Below are 25,533 nucleotides of genomic sequence, written 5' to 3'. Positions count from 1 at the left end.
ATGGAGCCTTGGCTGCAGGAGGGGAAGAGAGAGACAGAGAGGAAGGAGGGGGTGGGGGTGGAGAAGCAAATGGGTGCTTCTCCTATGTGCCCTGGCCGGGAATCGAACCCGGGTCCCCAGCACTCCAGGCCGACACTCTACCGCTAAGCCAACCAGCCAGGGCCGGCAATATTTCATTATTTTTTATGACTGAGGAATATTTCATTGTATATACGTCCAACATCTTCTTTATTCATCTACTGATGTACACTTAGGTTGTTTTCATATCTTGGGTATTGTAAATAATGCTGCAATGAACATGGAGGGCCATATATATTTTCTAATCAGTGTTTTAGATTTTTTTTTCAAATAAATACCAAGATGTAGAATTGCTGAATCACATGGTGGTTCTGTTTTCCTTTTTGTGGGAAACCTCCATGTGGTTTTTCAATAGTAGCTATACCAATTTACATTCCCAGCAACACTGCACGGAGTTCTTTTTTCTCTACATCCTTGTCAATACTTATTCTTGTCTTTTTGATAATAAACACCCTGACAGGTGTGAAGTGATATATCATTTTAGTCTTGATTTGCATTTCCCTGATGATCAGTGATACTGAGCTTCTTTTCATGTACCTGTTGGTCTTCTGTATGTTTTCTTCAGAAAAATATCAGATCCAATGCCTTGAAGGAGCATCCTCATGTAGAAGATGAACCTTTTCGTTCAGCTTTGCTACTGCCTACATTGTCTCTCAAACCTAGAGAGCTCTAGATTGTCTCTCAAACATCTATGATTGTCCAAGCAGCCTATTCTATTTTTGGTATTTCCAAGTTGTTGAGGGTGTGACAAGACCTGTCAGCAAGCACCCAAAAGGAGGGACTCTCACTCAGCAACTAGTTCCAGGCTTGATTGGAAGCCAGAAGCTTTTGAAGTATGCAAATAACAGTAGTCTAACTGACCTCCAAACTAGGTGATCTGGAGGTGTCCCGTGGGTGACAGCTGCTCAAGACAAATGTGTAAGCTGCTTTCTGAGATATTAGCAAACAGCAGTGAGGCCAGAGAGCACAAGGAGGGCTTCCCCTGACCCACATTTTCTGGGAGCATCTTGTTAGCCTCCAGAAGTGTGATAAGCATGGAGCCTGCCTCTCAGACCAAAGCTCCAGAACAAATAAATATTAACACTTATGTATTAGAAGTAATTATTTATTTTGATGTCAAATGGGATGGAATGTTGTGTTGAAGAATGTTTTACTGCAAGTTTAGAAATAAAAGTTAAGTATAAATTAGAGTGTAGAAGTAAATCAACCAATAATATTTTTGCTTTGTTACTGATTCTTTCTGAACTTCAGCCTGGAGAACTATAAAAAGACTTTTGTCTTTGTCTTCTTACAGTATATATAACAGTTCTGTTTTAAGTTGTTTTCATAAAATATTAAATTTGAAAGTACTTGTTAAGTTAAGCTTAAGAAATGAAATTATTTCCTTCCATTTTAACCTTATTGCCTGAAATCCGAAAAAAAAAGTTAAATTTTAGTGCTATTTTTACATAGGTTTTGTACACTAATAGTTTTAAAAGATTAAGCAGAAATTAAGGGGTTTTATCAAGCTCCCATATTAAAAATGTACTTCAAGACTCCAAAGCTATAAAAATAGATAAATTGCAGATGTAAACTTTTTTAGGAGAGTAACTTAGAGAATCACTGAAAAAGCAGGTGGGGGTGGCAATACAAACTCACAGACAGATGCTTCCATTCTTTCAGTAGACTATTCTGTGGCTAACATACAAATTTCTCTTGTTCTTGGAATAGCATTTTCTTACAAAATACATGTTTCCTTTTTTAATAAATCATCTTTGTCTTGCCTCGATTATCGTTAAAAAGCCATGTAAGGCTGACTATGCTATTATGGTATTACCTAGCGACATCTAACTCTGTTTAAAAATAAATGACTGAGGGGATTCTGCATTCAATCAGTATGAAATATAGATAACTTTTTAAAATCAAGTTTAATCTTCAGTATTTGACCATGTGGAAATGTACTGCTGGAATGGTAGATATAGAAATACTAGGAAATACTGTCATTAGTGAACTTATGGGGGCTACAAACAGTTTCCTTTCACTGGTGATAGATAAGGCTGAAGAGGAAAGCAAATGTTTTGTATGTCAAGTAAAAGAGTTGAAATTAATTCTGAAGGAAAGGTAGTCACTGAGGTTTTTAAGTGGGAGCGTGACATGACTGGATTTGTGTTCAATAAAGATGGGTCTGGCTGTAGAACAGAGAGCTGATTGGAGGGGTGAGACCAGAAGCAAGAAGAGTAGGTAAAAGGCTATTTGGGTAATCTGACTGAGTTACGTTTTATAATAGAACTTGGCATGTTCTTGATAAATTAATTTATTTAGAAAAATTTGCTCTAGTTCTACAGTGAATGTTGAGTAAGTATAATACACATAGAAAGGTGAAAGTTTTATCTTGTCAACGTGGCTTTCAATTTGGGGATTCCAGAACAACTTGTAGTGAATGTAGAAGTAAGAGAAAAATCAAGCTATTTTCAGTTTATCAAAAAGTTCGACAGAAACCATACATTTATGTAAAAGCAAATTAAAATTTCATGCGTTTTTTTTTTTCATTTTGGCTAAAGGTATGTCAAGTCAATATAAATACTCTTGTCATTTTATGCTAATTAGAAATCCAAGCTTGACTTTTGCGTATCACTGGGAAACAAAAATGTGAGAAAATGAGCTTTTTGTGTAATTGATGCAGTATAAAAGAAAACAAAATAGGATCTAGAGGAGAAAGCTAAATGGGTGTGTACTTGATAGTTACTGTTGGGCAGATAAAATATATTATGCTCACTTTGTTAAAGATGGTGCTGCCCACGTGGAGGCTGTTGCCCAGGTGATATTAATGTGTGTTGGGAGTGGGCTAAAGGCAGGCAGAATCCTTGTAGCCTGGGGCTTGGTTTTGGGATTAAGCCTTTCCCACCCATTTTGATGTGGGGTGGTACAATCCCATCATGTCTCTGATAAGTGACTTTGTATTAGAGACTTCCCTGTTTTGTATATTGGATTAAAGGTTTTGAATCTACACTATAAAATGGGGGCAGAATGAGAGCTTGCTCTCTTGGTTCCTGGGATGATTAGCATGAGAGAGCAGAGGGAGCAGAGCAGAGAGCAGAGAGCAGAGAGAGGCCATGTGGCCAGGAGAAGCAGCCAAGATGGCGGAGTGCTGAGTGAGATGCCAGTTTGTGTAGTGTTTGTATCTGGGATAAGGAAGGAGATGGGGAACTGAGGAGAATAAGGCTGGTGAGCTAGAAACCTTTGATTCGAGGAAACTCGAATAAGTCTGTAGCTTTGTGAGTACTGAATGTGAGTGGGTTTTGGAGCCCAGTGTGTATTTTTACTTGCCCGCCGGGTGCAAGCTAGAATTAAAGACTATGGCCCATCAGTTTTTGGCTCCTTTGTTTCTTTACTGATTGTCTGAATCCAATGCGAACCTGCATGGGCCGGGCGGCTGTGATAGTGGCCCTGGCCCTGCCTACTGGCTTTACAGTTACCAACCATGACACATAGTCTATTGTGTGACATCATTGAACTTGGGTGAACTAGGTGGTTATTCAAGATTTACACACAAAACTGTCCTGAAATGAAGAAAAAGGAAAATTGAATTGCCTGAAAACAGTTCAGTTTTTTAGATACAATAGTGGAAGGGCATCAGCTTCCAGGAAAGGCTGGCTTTCTTGGTATTAGAGCAGGGATCCTGTTGGGCAGATAAAATGTATTATGCTCATTTTGTTAAAGATGCCGTTGCCCAGGTGATATTAATGTGTGTTGGGGGCAGGTAGGATCATTGTAGCCTGGGGCTTGGTTTTGGGATTAAGCCTCTCCCACCCGTTTTGATGTGGGGTGGTACAATCCAATCATGCCTCAGAGAAGTGACTTTGTATTAGAGACTTCCCTATTTTGTATATTGGATTAAAGGTTGTGAAGCTACACTATAAAATGGGGGCAGAATGGGACTTGGCGCTTGGTTCCTGAGATTATCATTAGAAGAGAGAGCAGAGGAGAGCAGAGAAGGAGGCCACGTGGAGGAGGCCAGGAGAAGCAGCCAAGATGGCGGAGTGTTGAGTGAGAAGCCAGTTTGTGTAGAGTTTGTATTTGGGATAAGGAAGGAGATGGGGAACTGAGGAGAATAAGGCTGGTGAGCTAGAAACCTTTGATTCTAGGAAACTCGGATAAATCAGTAGCTTTGTGAGCACTGAATGTGATTGGGTTTTGGAGCCCAGTGTATGTTTTACTTGCCCGCCAGGTGCAAGCTAGGATTAAAGACTATGGCCCACCAGTTTGTGGCTCCATTGTTTCTTTACCGACTGTCCGAATCCAATGCGAACCTGCATGGGCCAGGTGGCTGCTGTGATAGTGGCTCTGGCTGTGCCTCCTGGCTTTACATTTGGCGTAGTTGGCAGGATTCGATACAGATCGGCAAGGAGACTTTGAGTGGTGGAGTAGAGGACTGGCTGCTGTTATGGTTCCCCATGGCTGTCCTTTTGGGGATTGTAGGCTGGCTGACTTTTACAGCCATGTGTGAGGAAACTGAGAGCTTTGTGGAAGAGGCTGCTTGGGACCTGCAAACCGAGCAGTGGAAGGAGCTGGAGCAAACGCAGGAGAAACCGATGCTGACCCTGGAGCTGGAGGAAATGCTGGAGGAGGAGACCAACCAGGTGTTCGAGATTCGCCTGGAAATGGAGCAAACGCTGGAGAAGGATTCAGAGGTTCGTGAGTTGCAGATTGCCCTGGATGTTGTGGAGAGCCAGCAGCGGCAGGAGGCTGGGGCTGAGGCTGAAGCTGAGGCCAGGGCTGGAGCTGCAAGGTCTGTGGAGCAGAAGGCGGCAGCGGCCCGGGGTTCGAGCCCGGCAGTGGGAGCTGGTGTTTTCAGTTCCTTTTTGGAGGATGAGGAGAATTGGACTGGAGTTGTGATCCGCAGTCTCCAGAAGGTGAGAGCCCAGAAGCAAGGAGTGCTTACTATGCTCCTGGTGGGTCTGCGATTTTGGGGACATAGGATGGACGTTATCATGCTCTCCAGAGCCAAGATAGAAATGCTGACTGCCATTGCCATGTGGCCCTCTTTGGGCCAGGATGGCAGGAATGAAGGGGGTGGCTGATGACCCACGTGCGTGGATTGATTTCCTGGACTACGACCGGAGTGGGCATTGACTCCTTTGTTGGATGAACTTACGGATTACAGATTTTGGACAATGTGAATTACCCTGATGGGGGTGGGGGGTGGCTTTGCTGGAAGCACTCCCCTGCCCCGGGAAGCTTTTCCCATGGCTAGAAACAAGGCCGAGGACATTTTGCGCTTTGGGCTAAGTGCTGAGAGACTGGTAAAATGTACCTTTGTGATTGTTGAAACTGTATGATTTTTGCTGTTGTAATTTGTGTAATGTTCTAATTTCCTTGCACAGAGATGCCAGTGGTATAGATTGTGGGTAGTAAAGTGAGCATAGGGGTGGATTGTTTACAGATCCCAATTCAATGTTTATTTTTCTTAAGGGTAGAGAGCCTACTGGGAATTAATGCCACTTTGTTCATATTTAAATTTAATTCCTCTTGCCTTTTGAGTGGCAGAAACTTTTGTCATTTGAGCTGATGACAGTTGGTACTTTTAGTGAGGGACAGGAAGAATTCAGTTTAGTCCTTTTTTATGAGAACAAACTTGTATGACTATCAAGAAGAAGTCTAAAACCTTTATGAAAAGAGAGAGGTATCATCTAACTCACCTCAGAGCACTAGTGTGTAATATGGCACCGATTGTATTTACTGTGTTCCATCAATGATTTAATGGGCCTATTCAATAGAATTTGTCTAGAAAGTGCTGGTAACACACTTACCTAGTGATGGAGTCTCACTGATATTAGTGTGTGAACTAGAAAACCATGAGTGAGTCTAATTGTAGTATTCTAGAAGGACTTTTGGCTGGACATAAGAACAATCCACTGGGTCACAACCATTAGGCAGACTACTGAATTTCCATATTTGATGCTGACTCTAGCATGGTGTCTGAAACAATAGTTCTCATTGAATTCAAAGAACTTAGCCACTGAATAGTGCAGCTCCACAGTAATTCTAATTTTGACAGCTCTTTCCTCTTGCTCATCAGAGGAAAGCCCCTCTGGAGAGTTAAACTAGTCCCTGTCAGATGTGCAGAGCTGCAGAACCAGCACAAACCCTGGGCTGTTTTAATGGTCCTCTCAGTGCTTTCCTGTCTCCGCTCTGTTCTTGATTTCACTGGATGCAATGATGCCACTGGATTGTTTCCTCTACATCTCCCACTATGGCCCCTTAAGAGCCTAAACTCACCACATCCGCTCCAGTTTCCCATCATCTTCATAGTTCCTTGAGGAAGTTCTGGTCTCTTATTACTGCCCATAGGCTGTGTACTAAAGCAGTCTTTCTTTTTATTTGCTCAAATTTATTTCTTATATTTGCAAAATATCCTTTGTATTGTTTAGGAATTTAGGATAGCATAGAGTCCAACTGATTTACTTTTTCTTTCTTTTTTTTTTATTTGTTGAAGCTAGAAGCAGGGAGGAAGAGAGACAGACTCCCACATGCGCCCGACTGAGATCCACAGGCCACTCCCACTAGGGGACGATGCTCTGCCCATCTGGGCCATTGCTTCTTTGCAACAGGAGCCATTCCAGTTCCTGAGGTGAAGGCCATGGAGCCATCCTCAGTACTTGGGCCAACTTTGCTCCAATGGAGCCTTGGCTGTGGAAGGGGAAGAGAAGCAACAGAGAGGAAGAAAAAGGGGAAGGGTAGATAAGCAGATGGGCACTTCTCCTGTGTGCCCTGGCCGGGAATCAAAGCCAGTACTTCCATAGGCCGGGCCAACGCTCTATGCCTGAGCCATCTGGCCAGGGCCAATGATTTGCATTTTTTACATATGTCAGCTTTATGTCCTGGGAGACGGAAGGTTTATAAGAGGAGTCATTCTTTTTGGTCAGTGTTCATGTGACAGATTTCATAGACGCCCCACTTGTGCTGTGCCCTCCCAACACCTGACCCCCAGAAGCAGCCCCATCTTTGGGAACATCGTAGAAACATTCTTTAGAACTTCTTCAGTTACTCTGTGTCTCCCGGGAGGTTTAGTACTTGAACTACCTATCTTATCCACTTGTAAAAATATCACAGGCTTTTAGAAGGAAAAAAAATATATACAATACATCAGTTTCAATCTCACCTTTTAAAGATATTTAGAATTATTTTAACATTTCTGACCATTGCAGCACTTTAAGGAAAAGTGTTTTAGGAGAACTTCTTTAGTTGTTCCATAGAAGAAAAATATTTTGGGACAATGCCTATGCATGTTCATTTATTTTCTATTTTTATTAATGACTCCCATGGAAAATCAAGCTTCTCTCCCTCAGATACAAAGACATTATTTTATTTTTTTACCTTATTTTTATTTAAAAAATATTTTTGTCGTGAGTATTCTATTATACAGAATTAATTACTGATGTTTCATCTACATATAATTTTGTTGATGCATCGCCTACCTGCTGCACAACAGATTTTATTTTGGAACATGGCAAAAATGGAATAAAAAAGCCAGCAGCTTAGAGTACTTATATTTAGTCCTGCCAGATTTCTCTTACAGCTTTACCAGTGTGGATTCTAATCCTGCTTTGCATTTTGTCTGAGATTCATTTTTCCAGACCAATGTCAGATCCGTGGGATAAAAAAGCATTTTTGTTTAAAAACATTTTATTGTATTTTATTAATATACACTCAGACACAGACATGTTCATACTGGTAACTGTAGTTTTTTTTTTTTTTTAATGATATCTTGATTCTATGAGGTTTATGTACTAGCATTATAATTATCATCTGTTAATTGTTTGAAAATAATTAACTGTTTGACCCAGGATACCGGCAGCAATTGTAAATCCAGCTTGCTAGAAGAAGCAGGTCTGACATTGATAAAAATAAAAAATAGTCCAGTGATATTTTTATTAAACGTCATCTTGAAAACAGATGGCGTTTCATTGTGGCAAAGGAGCCTGAGCTTTCACAGATACTTTACCGAAAATCCATACATGTTCTAAAGCATATTTGTACAGTCCTTGACTATATGCATATAACACATCCAGTCATTTAAGGACTACAAGGTACTAATGTCCCCATAAAACAAATCAGAACCTTTCCCCAAAACCCAGTTAGATCAGGAACAATTGGGTCTTTTTTTTTTTTCTTTTTTTTTTTTTTAATAAATTTTTATTAATGGTAATGAGATGACATTAATAAATCAGGGTACATATATTCAAAGAAAACATGTCTAGGTTATTTTGTCATCAAATTATTTTGCAAACCCCTCGCCCAAAGTCAGATTATCCTCCGTCACCCTCTATCTAGTTCTCTGTGCCCCTCCCCCTCCCCCTAACTCTCTCCCTCCCTCCCTCCCATGTCCTCCCTCCCCCCCACCCTTGGTAACCACCACACTCTTGTCCATGTCTCTTAGTCTCATTTTTATGAGGAACAATTGGGTCTTAACACGACTATCTTCCCAATGTCATCAAACCTCACAAGCTGAAAGTGAACTTACAATTCATGCAACTAATTATGTGTGAGATCAGCTGTTAATGACATGAAATTTATTAAGTTAAATCTATTTATATTAAAATCTACTTATAGTATAACTTTTTCTTAGAAGTTATTTGACAAAGTATCAATAAAGCAGAAAGTATGCCAACTCCCACATATTTTATATTCCAAGCAAACCAAAGAGTTCCTCCCATATATGGCTCACATTTTCCTCTTGCCTTGCTTTTTTTATATATAGCTCTCCTGGTACTATGTTTATATTCCTCAACCTTCCTTATCCCTAAAGGCTCAATTTAAATACCACCTTTAAAAAGAAGATTTCAGTTATTGATTTATTAGAGAGAGAGGCGGGGTGAGAGCAGGACACATCAAATCATAGTAGTTGCTTTTCATATGCCTTGACTGGGCAAGCTTAGGGTTTCAAACCAGAGACCTCATCATTCAAGCTCGACACTCTATCCACTGTGCCTTCACAGGTCAGACTAAATACCACCTTTTAATAAAGAATTCCTGACAGATCTAACAGTAGATAATTTCTCTCCACTCTAAACTCCTATTTGGAAACCTGTTCCACTTCCTGTTTTCATTTTTTGCAAGTTTTAGTTCACCTCTTATACCACAAGCCCTTCAGAGGAAAGACTGAGGGCCCTTAATATCTGAGAATCACTTTCTTCCTCCTCCCTTGCCTATACACAGTGCCTTGCACATGATATCAGCTCAACAGATAGTGATAAAGTCAATCAAATCAAAGTAAATATTTGTTTCTAGAATGTACATGTAAATGATTAACAAATTATAGCTTTTGTGTCTAGAACAATTGAGGAACCAAATTTTATTCAAATTCAACCAACCACATTTGGCTGGTAGTTGCCATGTTAGAAAACACAGCTCTGGATCCTGGCCACTTGGCTCAGCAGTAGAGCTTCAGCCCGACATATGGCATTCCCAGGTTCAGTTCCCAGCTTGGGCACACAGGAGAAGCAACCATCTGCTTCTCTACTCCTCCCCCCTCTTCTCTCTCTCTCTCTCTCTCTTTCTCTTTCTCTCTCTCTTCTTCTCACAGCCTTCTACAGTCATGACTCAAATGGTTTGAGCAAGTTGGCCCCTGGTGCTGAATATGGCTCTATGGCCTCGCCTCAGGTGCTAAAATAGCTGGTTGCCCAGCATTGGAGCAATGACTCCTGATGGGCAGAGCATCAGCCCCAGATGTGGAACCTGGTAGGGGCACATGTGGAAGTCTGTCTTTATGCCCCTCCACCCACCTCTCACTTAATGAAAGGAAAGGAAAGGAAAGGAAAGGAAAGGAAAGGAAAGGAAGGAAGGAAGGAAGGAAGGAAGGAAGGAAGGAAGGAAGGAAGGAAGGAAGGAAGGAAGGAAGGGAGACACAGCTCTGGAACTCAAAGCAACTGTTACAATTCACGCTGTGCTATAGCTGGGTGAGGACCAGGATCCACTAGGATAAGGCTCCCTGATTCGTGCAAGTGTAGGTTTGCCCCTTACATTTTAAACACATGGCATCTCAGTTGCCTTAACTTAGTTCCAACCCTGCATTTCAGTGACTATTAACAGGAGTTTCTCACCATAACACTTGACCTTATTTGTTGGAGCCCTCATAAGCCACAGATCACACTGGGGCACTGTTACATTACATTCCAGAACAATGGCACCTACAGTATGGATTGTTCACAGGTCTAAGAAATGGCCTTGTTGCTACTGTGGGAATCAAGACATGTTTTCTCTTACCCTATTGCCCCACCCCCTTTTGTGGTAGTTTCTTAAATATCAGACCTTCTTTCTATAATTAAATTAATGATATCTCCTCTCTAAAGTGACTCTTGTTGGTTTTATTTTTACTTCGACAAAATTAGGTTTAAACACTTAATATGCATCATGACATAATCAGCCAGTATTTATCTTTTCTAACCTTCAGTTGCTCTCCCTGCCCCACAATATGGCGATGTAACATCTAATTCATGTCGATTTTCTTTCTAACTACTTAGTGAGTGCCTTCTATATGCCTAGGGAGATTTGCTTTTTGTTACACATAATAGATCTAGGTCAATAATTAAATAAGCAATTGTGGTAAGTGTCTATGATGCACTGCAAAGCTCTTGTTTTAGTAACTGAAACAGATTAGACACTGCTTTTAGTATTATCCTTTTGATTATTATGAAGGCTAAGGGGTCTACTTCATAAAATCTAGAGAATAAATAAATCAGTATACCATTATTATGTTAAACAACTGCAGGTTCATTTCACTATATTTTATTAATAAAGAACCATTAGAGTTACCTCTTCTATGAAAGAATGATTTGTTCAGATATACATTTATAAGAACCTCTCAGCACTACAAATGAAAAAAATAATAATAAATTTTACCTAGTTACCACAACAGATAAAATTGAGCATCTTTGGATTTTCAGATACTCAAGTATATTACAGAACTAGATTTTTGTGTATAAAAAGATTGTTAGCCACAGAAAAGTTGAATTTTAAATGCTTACCAGTTGAATGGTAAAATATTACCTTTTTATTTTAATGTTGGTAAGTTTGGACTGCCATTTTTTAGTATACGGTAAATTTGGAGTTCTTTCTCCCTCAACAAAATATTGCCTTTGCTGAAGTCCTTTTCTTTCTTTTTTTGCTAATTGCAATCCACAATAACAGCCAGTTTACAACTAAATTGGTAATTGACTTTTTAGTTCACTGTTCCCTATGCAATACTAAACTCCTAAGTAATGATTCAGGCATTAATAAGTGCCATACAATTTTTTAAATGCACCACAAATTTTATGTTTACCCAATGAATGATAAATCCAGAAGGAGATTCCAGATGGGTGCTATCATCAGTAAAATTTAAGATCGAGTATGAAGAAAGCACAGCCTCCTTTTGGTATTTGCAGGTGAGTTATCTCCTTGGAAAGATCCTTTTTGTTGTTGTTTGTGACAGTTTTACTGGTTTATTTTTTTACTAGTGGGTAGGTAAACAATGATGACAGGTGGCACTCAGATTAGTTAATTCATATGCCTAAAAGAAGAGATAAAGAGAATAAAAGGAGATGAGAACCTGTCTGTGCTCCACCAGTTACACATCTTACCATTTCCACTTGTTTTTTTTTTTGTTTGCTTGTTTGTTTGTTTTTTTAGTGAGAGGAGGGGTAGCAGAGAGACTCCCGCATGTGCCCTCAACAGGATCCACCTGGCAAGCCCACTAAGGGGCGATGCTCTACCCATCTGGGTCCTTGCTCTGTTGCTCAGCAATCGAGCTTTTATATTTTTTTAGCACCTGAGGTGGGAGGCCAGGTAGCCATCCTCAGCACCAGAGACCAACTCACTTGAACCAATTGAGCCATGGCTGCAAGGAGGGAGGGAGGGAGAGAGAGAGAGAGAGAGAGAGACAGAAAGGGAGTAGGAGGGGTGGAGAAACAGATTATCACTTCTCCTGTGTGCCCTGACCAGGAGTCAAATCTGTGATATCCACACGCTGGGCCAAAGCTCTACCACTGAGCCAACCAGCCAGGGCTACTTCCTACCATTTTTAAGACAAATGAGAGTTGGCTGTATTGGAATGTTGGTGTTAGAGTCTCAATTAGTGTTGGCTATTTTATATCCTTGTGTTTTGAGGGGTGATCAGAAATACCAGGCAAAATTGGTTTCTTATGAGCTTATTGGTTGTGCCTACTATCAGTTGTTGAATTTTCTGTGCCATTACCACTGACGTATTATCAGTGACGTAGCCACTACTATGGAGTTAACAGTTGGCCTTTCTGTAACACTTACTATTTGCTTAGTGCCACATTAACCAGATCTGTCTCTCTCTACCTAGATTAAAATAACAAAACAAAGCAAAACAAAGAAAATATATAGTGGCTTGCTGCACCTATTCAGTAAGTAACAGAGGTGAACTGATACAATCTGTTTCCAGATCATATTTAGCATAGCTGTTAAACATGAGAAAAATTCAGTTTTAGAAAAGTAAGGCCCTAGTGACTGTCTATATTTTCTAAGACTGACATAAATCTTGGAACCTTAATGACTCTCAAGGGATTTAGTTCACTACATAAAATAAATAAATTTCTTATAATGAAATATAGACATTTAGGCATACAGATAAAGTTTGCTTACTTATCATTAAGCCTAGAGAAAAATGGGACTTGAAATATTTAAGCCTCCTTTCAACTCTTAAGCTCCCTGCCTTGAAACAACCTGACCATGAAAGGGCATCATGACATCTGTAGGTACCTCAGTGCTAATCTCTGCAAACTTCCCCTGATTGCATCTCAACATTCAGCCCACATTTGACAAAGCAGGAATTTGGTGTTTTCTAGATGATCATTCTGATTTCTAAGCTGACATCTTGTCATTTTTTAATTTATAAATTTCAGATACTAAGCCAGATACACTAAGACAGTTTTACAGCTTTCTGGCTTTTGGCCTACAGTGAGGATCTCCCACCTTAGTATCTGGACAAGGTATAAGCACTTAAATTTCTCATAGGTATAAGAAATCTAAAATTTGGGGGGAAAAAAAAAACAACTACCTGACATAAGCTTAGAAATTAAAATATTAGTCTTCATTTAAAATGTAAAATTTTTTTAATCATTATTTTTCTTAGTTGGAATGATTGTCAAGCATTTGAAAGAAATGGATAGAATAGATACTCTTAGGTCCACTTAACACATGCACTACTCCATGTCCCATTCCTGCCATTTACATAGTACCCTATTAAGTTCCCAAGTTAAATGACATACCCAACTAATTTAAAAGTGTTTTTGGCTGGTCTGAGGCTTATCAGCAATTCTTAGTACCCTAGTGTACTGTGGAGAAGGCACTTTATATAAATTTTAATGTGATGTAATTAAATTACAGCTTTTACAATTCTAGTATTTAATGTCTTTAACCTTATTGCCATGTGTGATTTTTTAATTCTAAGGATTTGTCTATGGATTAACTAAAGCTTTGTTTAAAGTAAAAGACTCCTTAATAATGTTGATAATATTAATGTGGGTTCTATCTTATTTATTTCTGTTCTCTACTAATCATGCAAAAATAATCAATTTCCTTCTTTTCCTCAAGATCCCAAAATATTTTTTAAATTATTTTTATTTTGAAAAATGTCCTCAATTAAAAAATAGTAAACATTTATGTTTTTTAAAAAGTGATAATAAGATGAACACCTACGTAACTGTAACCTAGATTCTAGAAAGAGGTTTCCCTGATAGTGTCTGCTTCCCCAGAAATAACCAGTTTCATGAAGCTTGTGTTGATGATCACTTTTATTTTCATTGTAGACATATATTTCTATAAATTAGTTACTATCTAATTTTACTTGCTTTTCAATTGATATAAATGGAGTCATACTAAATATATTTTTCTGTGTCATGCTCTTTTTCCTCAGCATCACGTGTTTGAGGATCATATGCATTGCAGTTAATGGTTTGTTTCAGCATGGCTCCCTGAAAACAGATTCTGAAGTGAATTGCATAGAGAAGATTCACCTGAGTACCCTAGAGCAGTGCTCTCCGATAGAACTTTATGGAATGGTGAAAGCATTCTACATCTATAATGCTTACTATAGTAGTCATAGCCACTAGCCACATATAAGTATTGAGCACTTAAGTTAATTTATGTCTAAATTAAAATATTCACATGTAGCTAGTAGGCTACTTGCATTAGCCAGCACAGATCTAGAGAAGTAAGGAAGTGGAAAAGCAGAATCAGGCAGAGAGAGAAGCTGACTTACTATATGGTTATAGCTGAGACCTCAGTCAATCCAATGGAAAACTCTGGCTGGGATGGTCCTTCAAAGCTTTCCCCCATGAAGCAAAGCAGCTGAGCTTTAGTATCACAGAATAAGTTGGTCACGGGAGCTGCTTCCTAAAAGAAGGAGTAATATTGGGTGAGTCAGGTACTTGACTCAAAGGCAAATTCCCAGTGAATAGCACCACTACCAGCCTTCTGCATCCAATATTAACAGCAGCAAGGGAACTGGTGCTAGATCCTGAAGAGGGAATCTGACCAAACCAGCACTGTATCTACTGCACAGTTGGCCATCTGTTTTCAGTATTCTATGGAAATTCCATTATATAAATAAATTATGATTTAGTTGTATACTCAACAGATGGTAAAGAGTTGGGTTGTTTCAGTTTGGGGCTGGGTAGCTCTTGTAAACAGTGTTTCTCTAAACATTTCTCTATTTGTCTAGTGAATAAATCTAAGAGTTTCTCCAGGACATATGCCTATAAGTAGAATTACGAAGAGTTAAAATATGTGCATAATTGACTTCACTATAAAATGCCACACTGTTTACCACAGTGATTGTATATTTTATGACAACCTTTCATTCAATGTCAAAATTGTGCCAACTGAGAGGTTTAGATGATCTATTCTACTTTCAGAAGACAAGCTTGATTATTTCTCTCCTGAATAAAGTATTAAAATAACTTTCACCCTGCAGTGGTTAGCAGAATTCTGAGATAACTCTCAATGAGCCATGCTCTAGTATAATGCTTTTCCCTTAAGTGAGGGTAAAACCTCTGACTTGCTTCTAGCTGATAGACTATGGCAAATACTATCAATCTAAAACCAAACCTAAACCTTCTCACAGATTGTTATATATTAAAGACAAAGGGGTTTCACAGATGCAATTACGGTCCCTAATCAGTTTGACTTTGAATTAATGAAAAGAGAGATGATACTAGGTAGGCCTGACCTAATCAACTGAGTACTTTAAAAGGAGGCTTGGGCATTTCTGAGGTCAAGGAGATTGTTGTGCTGGCCTTGAAAATTAAGCTTCTATGAGTTATACAAATACAAGGAAATTAGTTCTTCCGACAACCGCTTGAGCTTGCATGAGGACCCTGAGCCTCAGATGAGAGCCCAGCCCTGATCAACACCTGATTGAGGCCCCATGGTCCACTAAGTAGATGACCCAGTCATTCATGACTAGACTCCTGACTCATGGAAACTGTGAGACAACAAATGTGTGTTGATTAAAGCTGTTAAAATTGTGATTCATTACAAAGCAATAGAAAACAAATACACTCACTTAAGCAGCAGCATTTTCTTTCTAAAAATCACAGCATTTTATTTCTTCCATCAAACTTTTTCATTTCCTTGGGTCTTTTCTATTTTGAGAAAGAAACTTTGTTATTTCTCTTTATAAGGTAATTATTAATCCACTGAAAACAGACACTGAGTATACTTCAAATTGCTATCGTGTAGTATCCGGTAGTATCTGCTTTCTTTCAAAGACATTATGTTTGTATTCAGTGGATGACTGTATTTGTGGGTACTGAAGTATTGGAAAGAAATTATTGATGTCAATCTCAAGGAAACTATCTAAAATCACATTTCTAGAATATCTTATAGTGTCTAAGAAGGGAAAATGTAAGGGTCATTCACAGTGTTTCAAGATTCTTTTGAGAACAGAAAGGATTTTGAGAAAATAACAATAACAGAATCAAAAAGAAAACGTGGATGACACCTAAAGCATAGACAGAAAAGCCTATGGCAAGTTTAAATTGTATAAAGAACAGTAAATATGTATTATTACAGATCGAACCAGCTTCTAAAACAAACAACTCAATTAGTAATCAGTTTTACTCACACTCATGTAAAATTTGTACAAATGAATGTTCCTGCTATATATTTAAGTGGCTCTTCCTGTCATCGTTTGGGATCTCTGGAAACAGAGCCTAAAAGAGGAATTTATAGGTAGTTTATCCGAGACATGATCCTGAGGAAGAGAGTTGAAAATATAGAAAAAAGGAGATAAGAAAGACAAAAAAGTAATAAAGGGTGCTGTAATGAGCTGGTTAGCTCTCTGGTCAACTGAGGCTCTGTTCCTTTGGGAACCTGCTGGGAAATCACATGTAATATACCTTTGAAAGGTCCCAGTGGAGGATGGGGAATGTAGCAGGTACCTTTCTAAAAGACATAGACCACCTGGAACCTCAGAAGGTGACTTTATGTTGAATGAAGACCTTTACAGATATGATCAAGGTAAGTATCTAGAGATGAGAGTAGGCTCTGGATCCAATGATAGACTAAGAGACAGAAAAGAAGACACATACAGAGAAGAAGACCATGTGATTACAGAAGCAGAGGTTGGAGTTATGCATCCACAACCGAAGGACATCAAGGGTTACCCCCAGTCATTGGATGCTGGAAAGAGGCATGGAAGAAATTCTCCCTCAGAGTTTCCAGAAAAACTGAACCCAGCAACACTTTGATTTCTTGACTTCTCAGCTCCAGAACTCTGAGAATACATTTCTGATGTGTTAAACCACCAAGTCTATAGTAACTTATTACAATAGGTCTAGGAAACTAATACAGGGAGGCTGAGCTGGAGATTCCTTCCTGCTCTGGGCCACAACTGGTATGTGACAGGATGAATGGCTTTTTCTGGCTTTATAAAAAGCCCCAGGCAGCAAAATAGAGATAGCTTGCAGAGGGTGCTTAATGGGGGACTGTGGCAACATTCATGGAATTACTAACCATAGATACATTGAAATCAGGTGAGCTCAGAGGTGGATTTAACAGCAGGCACACCGGGTGCACGATGAGCAAACCCTGGGCCCCGACTTCAGAAGGGCCCCACAACTCCAGCTTTACACTTTTTTCTAATGACAAAGGGCTCAATATTTTCTTCTGCGCCTGGGGCCTCAACCAACCTCAATCTGCCTCTGGGTGAGCTTTAAGAATATGGCATGATCATCCACAAGAAACTGTTTACTCCTTCAAGCAGTGATTTAAGAGAAATGGGTTTCTTCTACTTTGTGATTCTACCTCTTAAACATGGTACTGAAGTGGCTGTGCTTTTGTGTAGCAAAGTGGAGGAAGGAAAAAAAACATGGAGTATTGTACATGGTAGATGCATAGGCTACAGCACTTCTCATATTCTCCTGGCTGGAACTCAGTCCTATTCTCACAACTAACTGTGAAGGACACTAGGAAATATAGTTATTTTGATTATCTGTTGCTGGGGGATAAACATGTGACATTGATTTAGGGTTGAGTGATGGTAGGCAGAAACTGTAGGGCTTCAAGGAGATTGCTAGAGTTGATAGAAAGAAAAAGTTTTTTAAGTGTGTTCTTCATGCTTTTTTTTTTCAGTTAAGAAGATGGCTGGGAATTAAGGTAACCCTCAGTTTCTTTTTTTTTTTTTTTTTTTTTTTGATATTTTATTTATTAATTTTTAGAGAGAGAGGAGAGAGAGAGAGAGAGAAGGGGAGGGAGGAGCAGGAAGCATCAACTCCCATATGTGCCTTGACCGGGCAAGCCCAAGGTTTCGAACCGGCAACCTCAGTGTTCCAGGTCAACGCTTTATCCCACTGCGCCACCACAGGTCAGGCAACCCTCAGTTTCTTTATCTTTGAAACGAAGGTTTTAATATTTGGCATTCATATTTGGAAATGAATGAAGACCACCCAAATGAAAAAAACAAACAAACAAAAACCAGATTCTATTTATTCAGATCTTGGTATAACAAGGAAGGCAGCCAACATCACTTTTATTTGGCAGAGACTCCAAAGCAGGCAGGGAGTTGGGAAGGCTTTATAGTGAAGAGCTGGGAAGGGATCAGGTCTAATATCATTGGAGCTTGTTTACATGGGGAAACTGGGAGTCAGCTATTGAGAAGGGCATTCTGTTTGGTTGGTTTGTATATTTGGCTTTCTCTGGTTGATATCAGGTTGGAAGTGAGAGCAAAATATGAGGAAACTGGTGGCCATTAAAAATTTCTGACCATTCCCAGCCAATGGCTGCAGGGGCTGTGTTTTGGCTTCCCTGACTGGTTGCTACAGAGACTGTAGGTCAGATTTCTGTCATATGTGGTCTGGTCATTGTTCTTTTGTATATTCAGTCTTCAAGGCTGGCGATTTTTTTGTGAAGATTGAATATGAAATGAATTGAAAAGATGCCTCTGTTGCTGTTTTGCAGGTGGTGGAAGTATTATTAGACTGTTACAGGAAGGCAGTGGTATCCGGGATGGAGGAGCAAGAAGGGTGACTCCACTAATGTCAAGAAAGTTCAAGTTGGTTACCCTAGGCTACAGGAAGGGTACTCAGAGAAATCCTGTCTGATTCTGTCTAGGTGTAGGGCAGTATAAATGTCCTTCCTTCTCCTAGCTGATAAACTGTCCACATCACTCTTCACAAGGATCTCAGATCTACTGAGCGTCTGAAACTTTGATGTGCTTCTAAAATTACTGATAAAATTTCCATTTTTCTAACCAGTGGACTGCCAGGGCTAAGATTTTCTTATCTAAGAAAAATGGGGTGGTATATAGCCAAGTCAGAGTCAGAGGAAGTTACAAACATGTATAAGAGCTATCTAGTTAACAGTTTGATATTAATTTATCTTGCCAGCCTTTTTTGTTGTTGTTGTTATATTCTAAGCTTAGTTATTTTTAAATACTCAGGTTCACCTCTATTTTACTTTATTTTATATATCTTTATAGCCACACTGTCCTGATTTTCCAAATTTCTACCATCTATAAACCTTGTTGCCAAGCACTGGCCGATTGGCTCAGTGGTAGAGCATAGGCCTGGTGTATGGAAGTCCCGGGTTTGATTGCTGACCAGGGCACACAGGAGAAGCGCCTCTCTGCTTCTCTATTCTTTCCCCTCTCCTTTCTCCCTCTCTCTCTCTTCCCCTCCCACAGCCAAGGCTCCATTGGAGCAAAGTTTGCCTGGGTGCTGAGGATGGCTCCATGGTCTCCACCTGAGGTGCTAGAATGGCTCCAGTTACAACAGAGCAATGCCCCAGATGGGCAGAGCATCAGCCCCTGGTGGGCATGCCGGTTGGATCCCAGTTGGGCACATGCGGGAGTCTATCTCTCTGTCTCCCTGCTTCTTACTTGGGAAAGATACAAAAAAGAAAGAAAAAAAAACAATTAAAAACGAAGAATCAACCAAAACAAACAAAAAACTTGTTTCCAAAACCTTTAATCATTGCCTATATCCCTTGAACCAAAATTATCTCCCTGTGCACATTCTAGCAGTCACCTACTTATACATAGATAAATTCTGTAAGTCATTTTCAGAGATAACCATAGCTTCCTTAGCTGGTCTAGATCCCAGCTCTAGAGCCCATCACCTAATCTCTATTCTTGCCTCCAGCTCCCATGGTCTAAATATCTAAACACCATCTTCTGTCTTTGTACCTTTCTCAAGCCCCACCCACTCTAGATCCATTCTTTCACCTTCCCTTTCATCTCTCTTCTTTCTGGACGAAAATAAATATTTGTTCCATCACTACAATGATTCTTGATAAATGCTCAAATCTCTTTCTCCTTTCCTACTTTTATTGCACTCCAGTAGCAAATCCAACACTGTTTCCTTGATATCTAAATCCAGTGCTGGAGAGAACTCAGGATGATTCAGGGCAGTGTCACCATATGTTCAGAGACTTATTCTCAGCAGAGCTCAAGCTACCTAGCAGTGTCACTATGAATTCAACTCAAGGCTCTCTCCTATTTCTTGAAGGAGCTATTTCAATCTTTTATTACATTCTCCTCCTTTTTTCTCAGGGTGGAAATTCCTAGCATTCTTTCTCATAATCAACAAGATTTATCAGCAAGACTCTATCACCTGACTCCAAAGAAACCATGTTTTTTTATTTCTGATAGAGGCTAAGCTGCCCATATACATACTAGATCCCATTCTCTCCCATTTCAACAGAGTCCTCATTCTCCTATCAATGCCTTTCTTTCTTTTTTTTTTATTTATTTATTCATTTTAGAGAGGAGAGGGAGAGAGAGAGAGAGAGAGAGGAGAGACAGAGAGAGAGAAGGGAGGAGCTGGAAGCATCAACTCCCATATGTGCCTTGACCAGGCAAGCCCAGGGTTTCAAACTGGCGACCTCAGCATTTCCAGGCCAACGCTTTATCCACTGCGCCACCACAGGTCAGGCTCAATGCCTTTCTTTAATAGAACTTTATTCTCTCTCTTTTTTAGAATTTCCTCCCCAGGTTTTGCCTATAGCCATTAACTTTCTTTCCTCTCTGTGAATAATCTTATTTACTCCATAATTTCAGCTACCATTTATATCCTGAAATTCTTCTGTTTATGTCAGTAGTCCAAATGCTTTTTAACTCCAGACCAATCTACCTAATTTGATTCCAGATAGTGCTACTTGGCTTCTCTCATCCCTCTTTCTCACCAACTAGGCAATGAGTTGTATTTGTTTTCCTGGACTCTTTTAAAATTTTAATTTTACTAAACTTACTGCTACTGTCAAGTCATTAAACAATGTAATTAAATACTTCCATGTTTAAAATCATTTAATGGCCATCATCAAGTTTGGTTTAAATGCTGATTTCTTTAACATGACACACAAGGTACTTCAGGATTTAATATCAGTCTCTTTTTTCCCCAAACTATTGTTTTCCCAAAGTATTTTCTTTTCTCTCTTTTTTTTTTTTTTTTTTTTTTTTTTTTTTTTTTTTACAGAGACAGAGAGGGAATCAGAGTGGGGGATAGATAGGGACAGACAGACAGGAATGGAGAGAGATGAGAAGCATCAATCATTAGTTTTTTGTTGTGACAGTTGTTCCTTGATTGCTTTCTCATGTGTGCCTTGACCACGGGCCTTCAGCAGACAGAGTAACCCCTTGCTTAAGCCAGTGACCTTGGGTCCAAGATGGTGAGCTTCTGCTCAAACCAGAAGAGCCCACGTTCAAGCTGGCGACCTCAGGGTCTTGAACCTGGGTCCTTGGCATCCCAGTCCGACACTCTATCCACTGCACCACTGGCTGGTCAGGCTCCCCAAAGTATTTTCAAAGGCCCATTTATTCTGTGGAAAATTTTGCAAAATAGGCTGTGGAAAATAGGAGGGAGTAGAGGGTTTATCAAGTTTAAATACACTTGAGAAACTAACATTCTAATGTTAACTCTCAAAGCAGTGGTTCTGAATCTAGTCCCTGAACCCCAGCAACAGAAATACTTGAGACTCATTATATATGCATATTCCCAAACTTTACCCTAGACCTACTGTGTCAGGAACTCTGGGATTAGAATTTAGCAATCTGTATTTTAGCAAGCCTTCCCAATGATACTGATACACACTAAAGTTTGAGAAGCACCATTTTAAAGGATTACAATGCATATTAACATTATTCAAAGAAGTCTGAAAATACCCCATTTAACTTCACCTTATCAAGAGCTTGTAGCCTCATAGGGTTAGTAATACTCCAAGAATGTATATCATGTGCTTTTGCATTTAAACATCCATCTTTGCATTTCTTTACCAAAAAACTCCCCACAAACTTTGCCTGGCCAGCTCCTTAGAGGAGAGTTTCAAAATTACATATATGCTCATTGAACAAATACATGGAATGATGCAAAACTATAACAATTTTAGATGTATTACATAAATCTTACTACCATGAAGAAAGATATCATCTATTATTTCAATTATTTTGTTTTTTTGCACATAATCTCTTTATATGTTTATCTCTTCTTGATAAAATATCTTCATATTTTCTTATTTAAAATTATGAAGGTGTAGTATTCATCTTCTCAGCTTATCTGTACAAGCTTTTTTTGTTGTTGTTGTTGTACAATACCCTTTGTAACCATGACTATTGGATGCTTTATTCAGCGGAACCTGGCAACTTTCCACTTTCAAAAAGTCACCTCCTCATTACACTGTCACAGATTTTCTTTTAAGTTTCTTTCCTCAATAGTCTATTAAAAATATATTTTAACCACTATGATAATGATGCCCATAATTAAAATTGGTATACTGTCATAGTTTTATGTTTATTATATTATGTATGTTGTTATTATTTATAGTTGTATATTACATTTGTATAGGATGTTAATACATTATTAAAATATATGTTATGATAAGTATTAATTTAAAAGGACTTCAGTACATATTAATGTACTTATTAGCTTTTTAAAATGTCTACTACCATTATCTTAATTTTTTCCATCCTAAACTCAAATGCCCTGGTAGACTTCTAGGAGATTAATAAAGTCTTACTTAGAAAAATTCAGTTCTTAAGAAGTCAGGCATATAGTCAAATATGCATCATTTTACCCATTATTTTAAACATGCAGTCTATTAAAATGCACTAGAAAAATAGAGAAAGCCTGATTTATGAGATTGCTGTTATTATGTAAAAACTTACTGATTCAGCATTCCATTTGGTTTATTCTGATGCAAGACACAGAATTTGATGCAAAAAAAAAATGGTACTATCTATTGTCCTCTAATGCCATAAAAAAAAAGAGTAATGGAAGTATAATTTGTGATAGGTAAGGGACTTTGGACTTAATGCATATTTAACTCCATACTTTAGACTCTCTTCCTTCTCATATCACTCTTTGCAGAATGATAAGTGATTGTGATGTTAAATATATCATCCACTGTCATTTCCTCTCATTTAATTATATTACTTGAAATAAGTTAGACATATAGTTTGGCTATATGCACATCATGATGATTAATGACAGTATTCTAATATAGTCTACTGTGGCTATCAGAACTAATTTCATGTACAACTCACCAGGCTCTCCGATTTTAAAATACAACATAGAGAGGGAAATCTATTGAGCTTAATTTAATGTAATGAGCAAATAATTACACTATTGTGACAATAATAAAGTCCTGTTCACAAAAGAAAGATACATTTTTATAGTAAATATAACATCCCCATTTAACCCCCTTTACCTTCTTCTACCTTCCCTACCTCCCCACCCCCTAGATCTATGAGGTTTTTTCCCCTTTGTTTAATCCCTTCATCTTTTTTCAGGAAGGGCACTTGACTTGGGGTAGTGAACACACAATACAATATACAGCTGAAGTAGTATAGAATTATATACCTGAAATTTATATAATTTTATTAATCAATGTCACCCTAATAAATTCAACAACAAAAAAGTGTAACTTAAAAAATAGGCAAGGCTGAATATTTGTACACCTGTGTTGCTGCCTCTTTCTTGTTAAAGATCCACTGATGTGCCTTGATGTACCTCATGAATTAAAAAAGGAAGCCTGCCCTGGATCTTCAAGTGGTTCTCAGGGATCAGACATACAAGGTTCTTAAGATCCTTTGAAGACTGCTTATAGTTGATTCAGGCAATTCAGAGTAATTTGTTCCTGTCATTAATTTTTTAGTATTTTAATTTTGCTTTCCAGCTTCTAATATCTGTTGCATTTTGAGCATAAAGGTAAATCAATAGCACTTGAAAGCACCTTAGGAAATAACATGTCCCTGACAATACATTACAGTCTGTGTATGGAGGTCTCTAATAGTAAGTGGATTAACATAGGGTTACGGTTTAACTTAAGGGAGACTAATAGTTGGATGATGACTCATCCAAATCTGGTTACATGTTTTGTGCAGCATTAGAAGATATGCATACAGAAGATGGTAGCTGATTTTCAGATAAAATGTAATAGTTAAATATGGTGATTGGTTGGGCCAAATACAATCTAACCTACCTTTTATATCAGAGAGTCCATGAATTTTCTGAGCCACAAATTAAAGTTTTCAGATATCCTGGACCTATAAGCTTGTAAATAATTTAGCAAAAATAGTCGGGGAAGCCATATGTTTCCAACTTTTATGTATACCTGAGTAAAAATTATCTTGTCTTTCTCTATTTTTGCCTAATTTTAAAAAGTAAGTGTAAAAGACTGTTCTACCAAAAAAAACAACCAGAATAATTTACCAGTATGTTTGAAAGAATTATATGCATTGAATATGAATTTTATATGTGAAGCATTCAAGATTATTATTGTACTCTCTTAATCTCAATGTAAATTTAGATCATCCTGGATAACACTCTTTCTAGAGGTGAAAGATGGAGAGTTCATTCAGTATGGTAAATCAAGAAGGATTCAAATTTGCCTTAAACACACATGTATACACACACAGACACAAGAAAAATAGGCAAAGCTTTTTACTAAACTATATACATTTGTAGGTGGGGTGAGTTATGGGTCATGTAATATGTATATATTATAGAATTTAATAGTATTAATATTAACTTTGTAAACAGGCAGCCTTAAGTTCTGCCCACTTGCTACCAGTGTAACTTTGAACAGAATATTTAGGCAAGATAAAATCTTCACACATACACATACACAAACACACACGCCTTTGTATACACAGAATTCAACCTTCCTCATTGGGACAAGCCCTGTTAAAGGAGTAATTTCTATAGTAATAATTCCAGAGATGATAGTCAAAGAAAGAGAAACATTCTATCTAAAACCAAAACATTTAGAAATACAAGCCTGGCCTCTGTAACTTTATTCTCTAGGGTCCTATTCAATAAAAAGAAGAAGAAAGGAAATCTGAGTTTAATAGCTTTGGCTCACATGACCTAAAAATATTTTCATAACATGTTTTACTGATTCCTCTGTTTGACAGTGACTTCTAACTAAAGTCATACAATTTAACCTTTTCTTTTGCATGCAATGTAACCTGTGAGCAGAGTAAGAAACAGGATATTCCTCGGGAAGAGCAGGGACCAACCACCAAGAATTTGGATTTTTGGGCCCAACTTATTACCCTGATGGTCACTATTATTGATGAGGATAAAACTGCCTATACACCTGTCCTGAATCAGTAAGTACACCGTTTTATAAATAAATGAATTTTATTCAACTAAAGTTAAAAATATATATTTGAAGCATGACTTATACTTTTATAACAATGACAAATTTTTTCTATAATTAAGCTATAGTGGAAAGCATTATTTTTCTATTTTTATCAGAAAATATCAATTCGGTGATATTGTAAAATTATAGTTCAAGCCCCATAGAGTGTGGTTTTTTGAAAATGGAGACAAATAGTTTTCAACATTTATTTTTATTTGATGTAGAAAAATATTCTCTTTCCTCTGGCTCCTTTTATAACTATCTCATTGTCTCAAAAAGACAAAAGTTAAAGAACTAGTATTAAACATGTAACTTTCTAATAATAAAGATCCG

At 38.3% G+C, this 25,533-nt stretch overlaps 1 protein-coding gene across 1 annotated transcript in view; it reads left to right on the top strand.

Annotated features, from left to right (window-relative positions):
- UNC13C (unc-13 homolog C) overlaps positions 1-25,533 on the top strand; it is a 665,319-nt gene that overhangs the window by 388,432 nt on the left and 251,354 nt on the right. The window contains exon 17 of the mRNA XM_066276244.1: positions 25,035-25,168. Coding sequence (XP_066132341.1) covers positions 25,035-25,168 — 134 coding nt within the window. The remainder of the gene's footprint in view (positions 1-25,034; positions 25,169-25,533) is intronic.

The sequence above is a fragment of the Saccopteryx bilineata genome, chromosome 4 (genome assembly GCF_036850765.1).
Source record: "Saccopteryx bilineata isolate mSacBil1 chromosome 4, mSacBil1_pri_phased_curated, whole genome shotgun sequence".
NCBI classification, from domain to species: domain Eukaryota; kingdom Metazoa; phylum Chordata; class Mammalia; order Chiroptera; family Emballonuridae; genus Saccopteryx; species Saccopteryx bilineata.
Note: the sequence above shows the minus strand (reverse complement) of the source record. Positions and strands in the feature narration are given on the sequence as shown.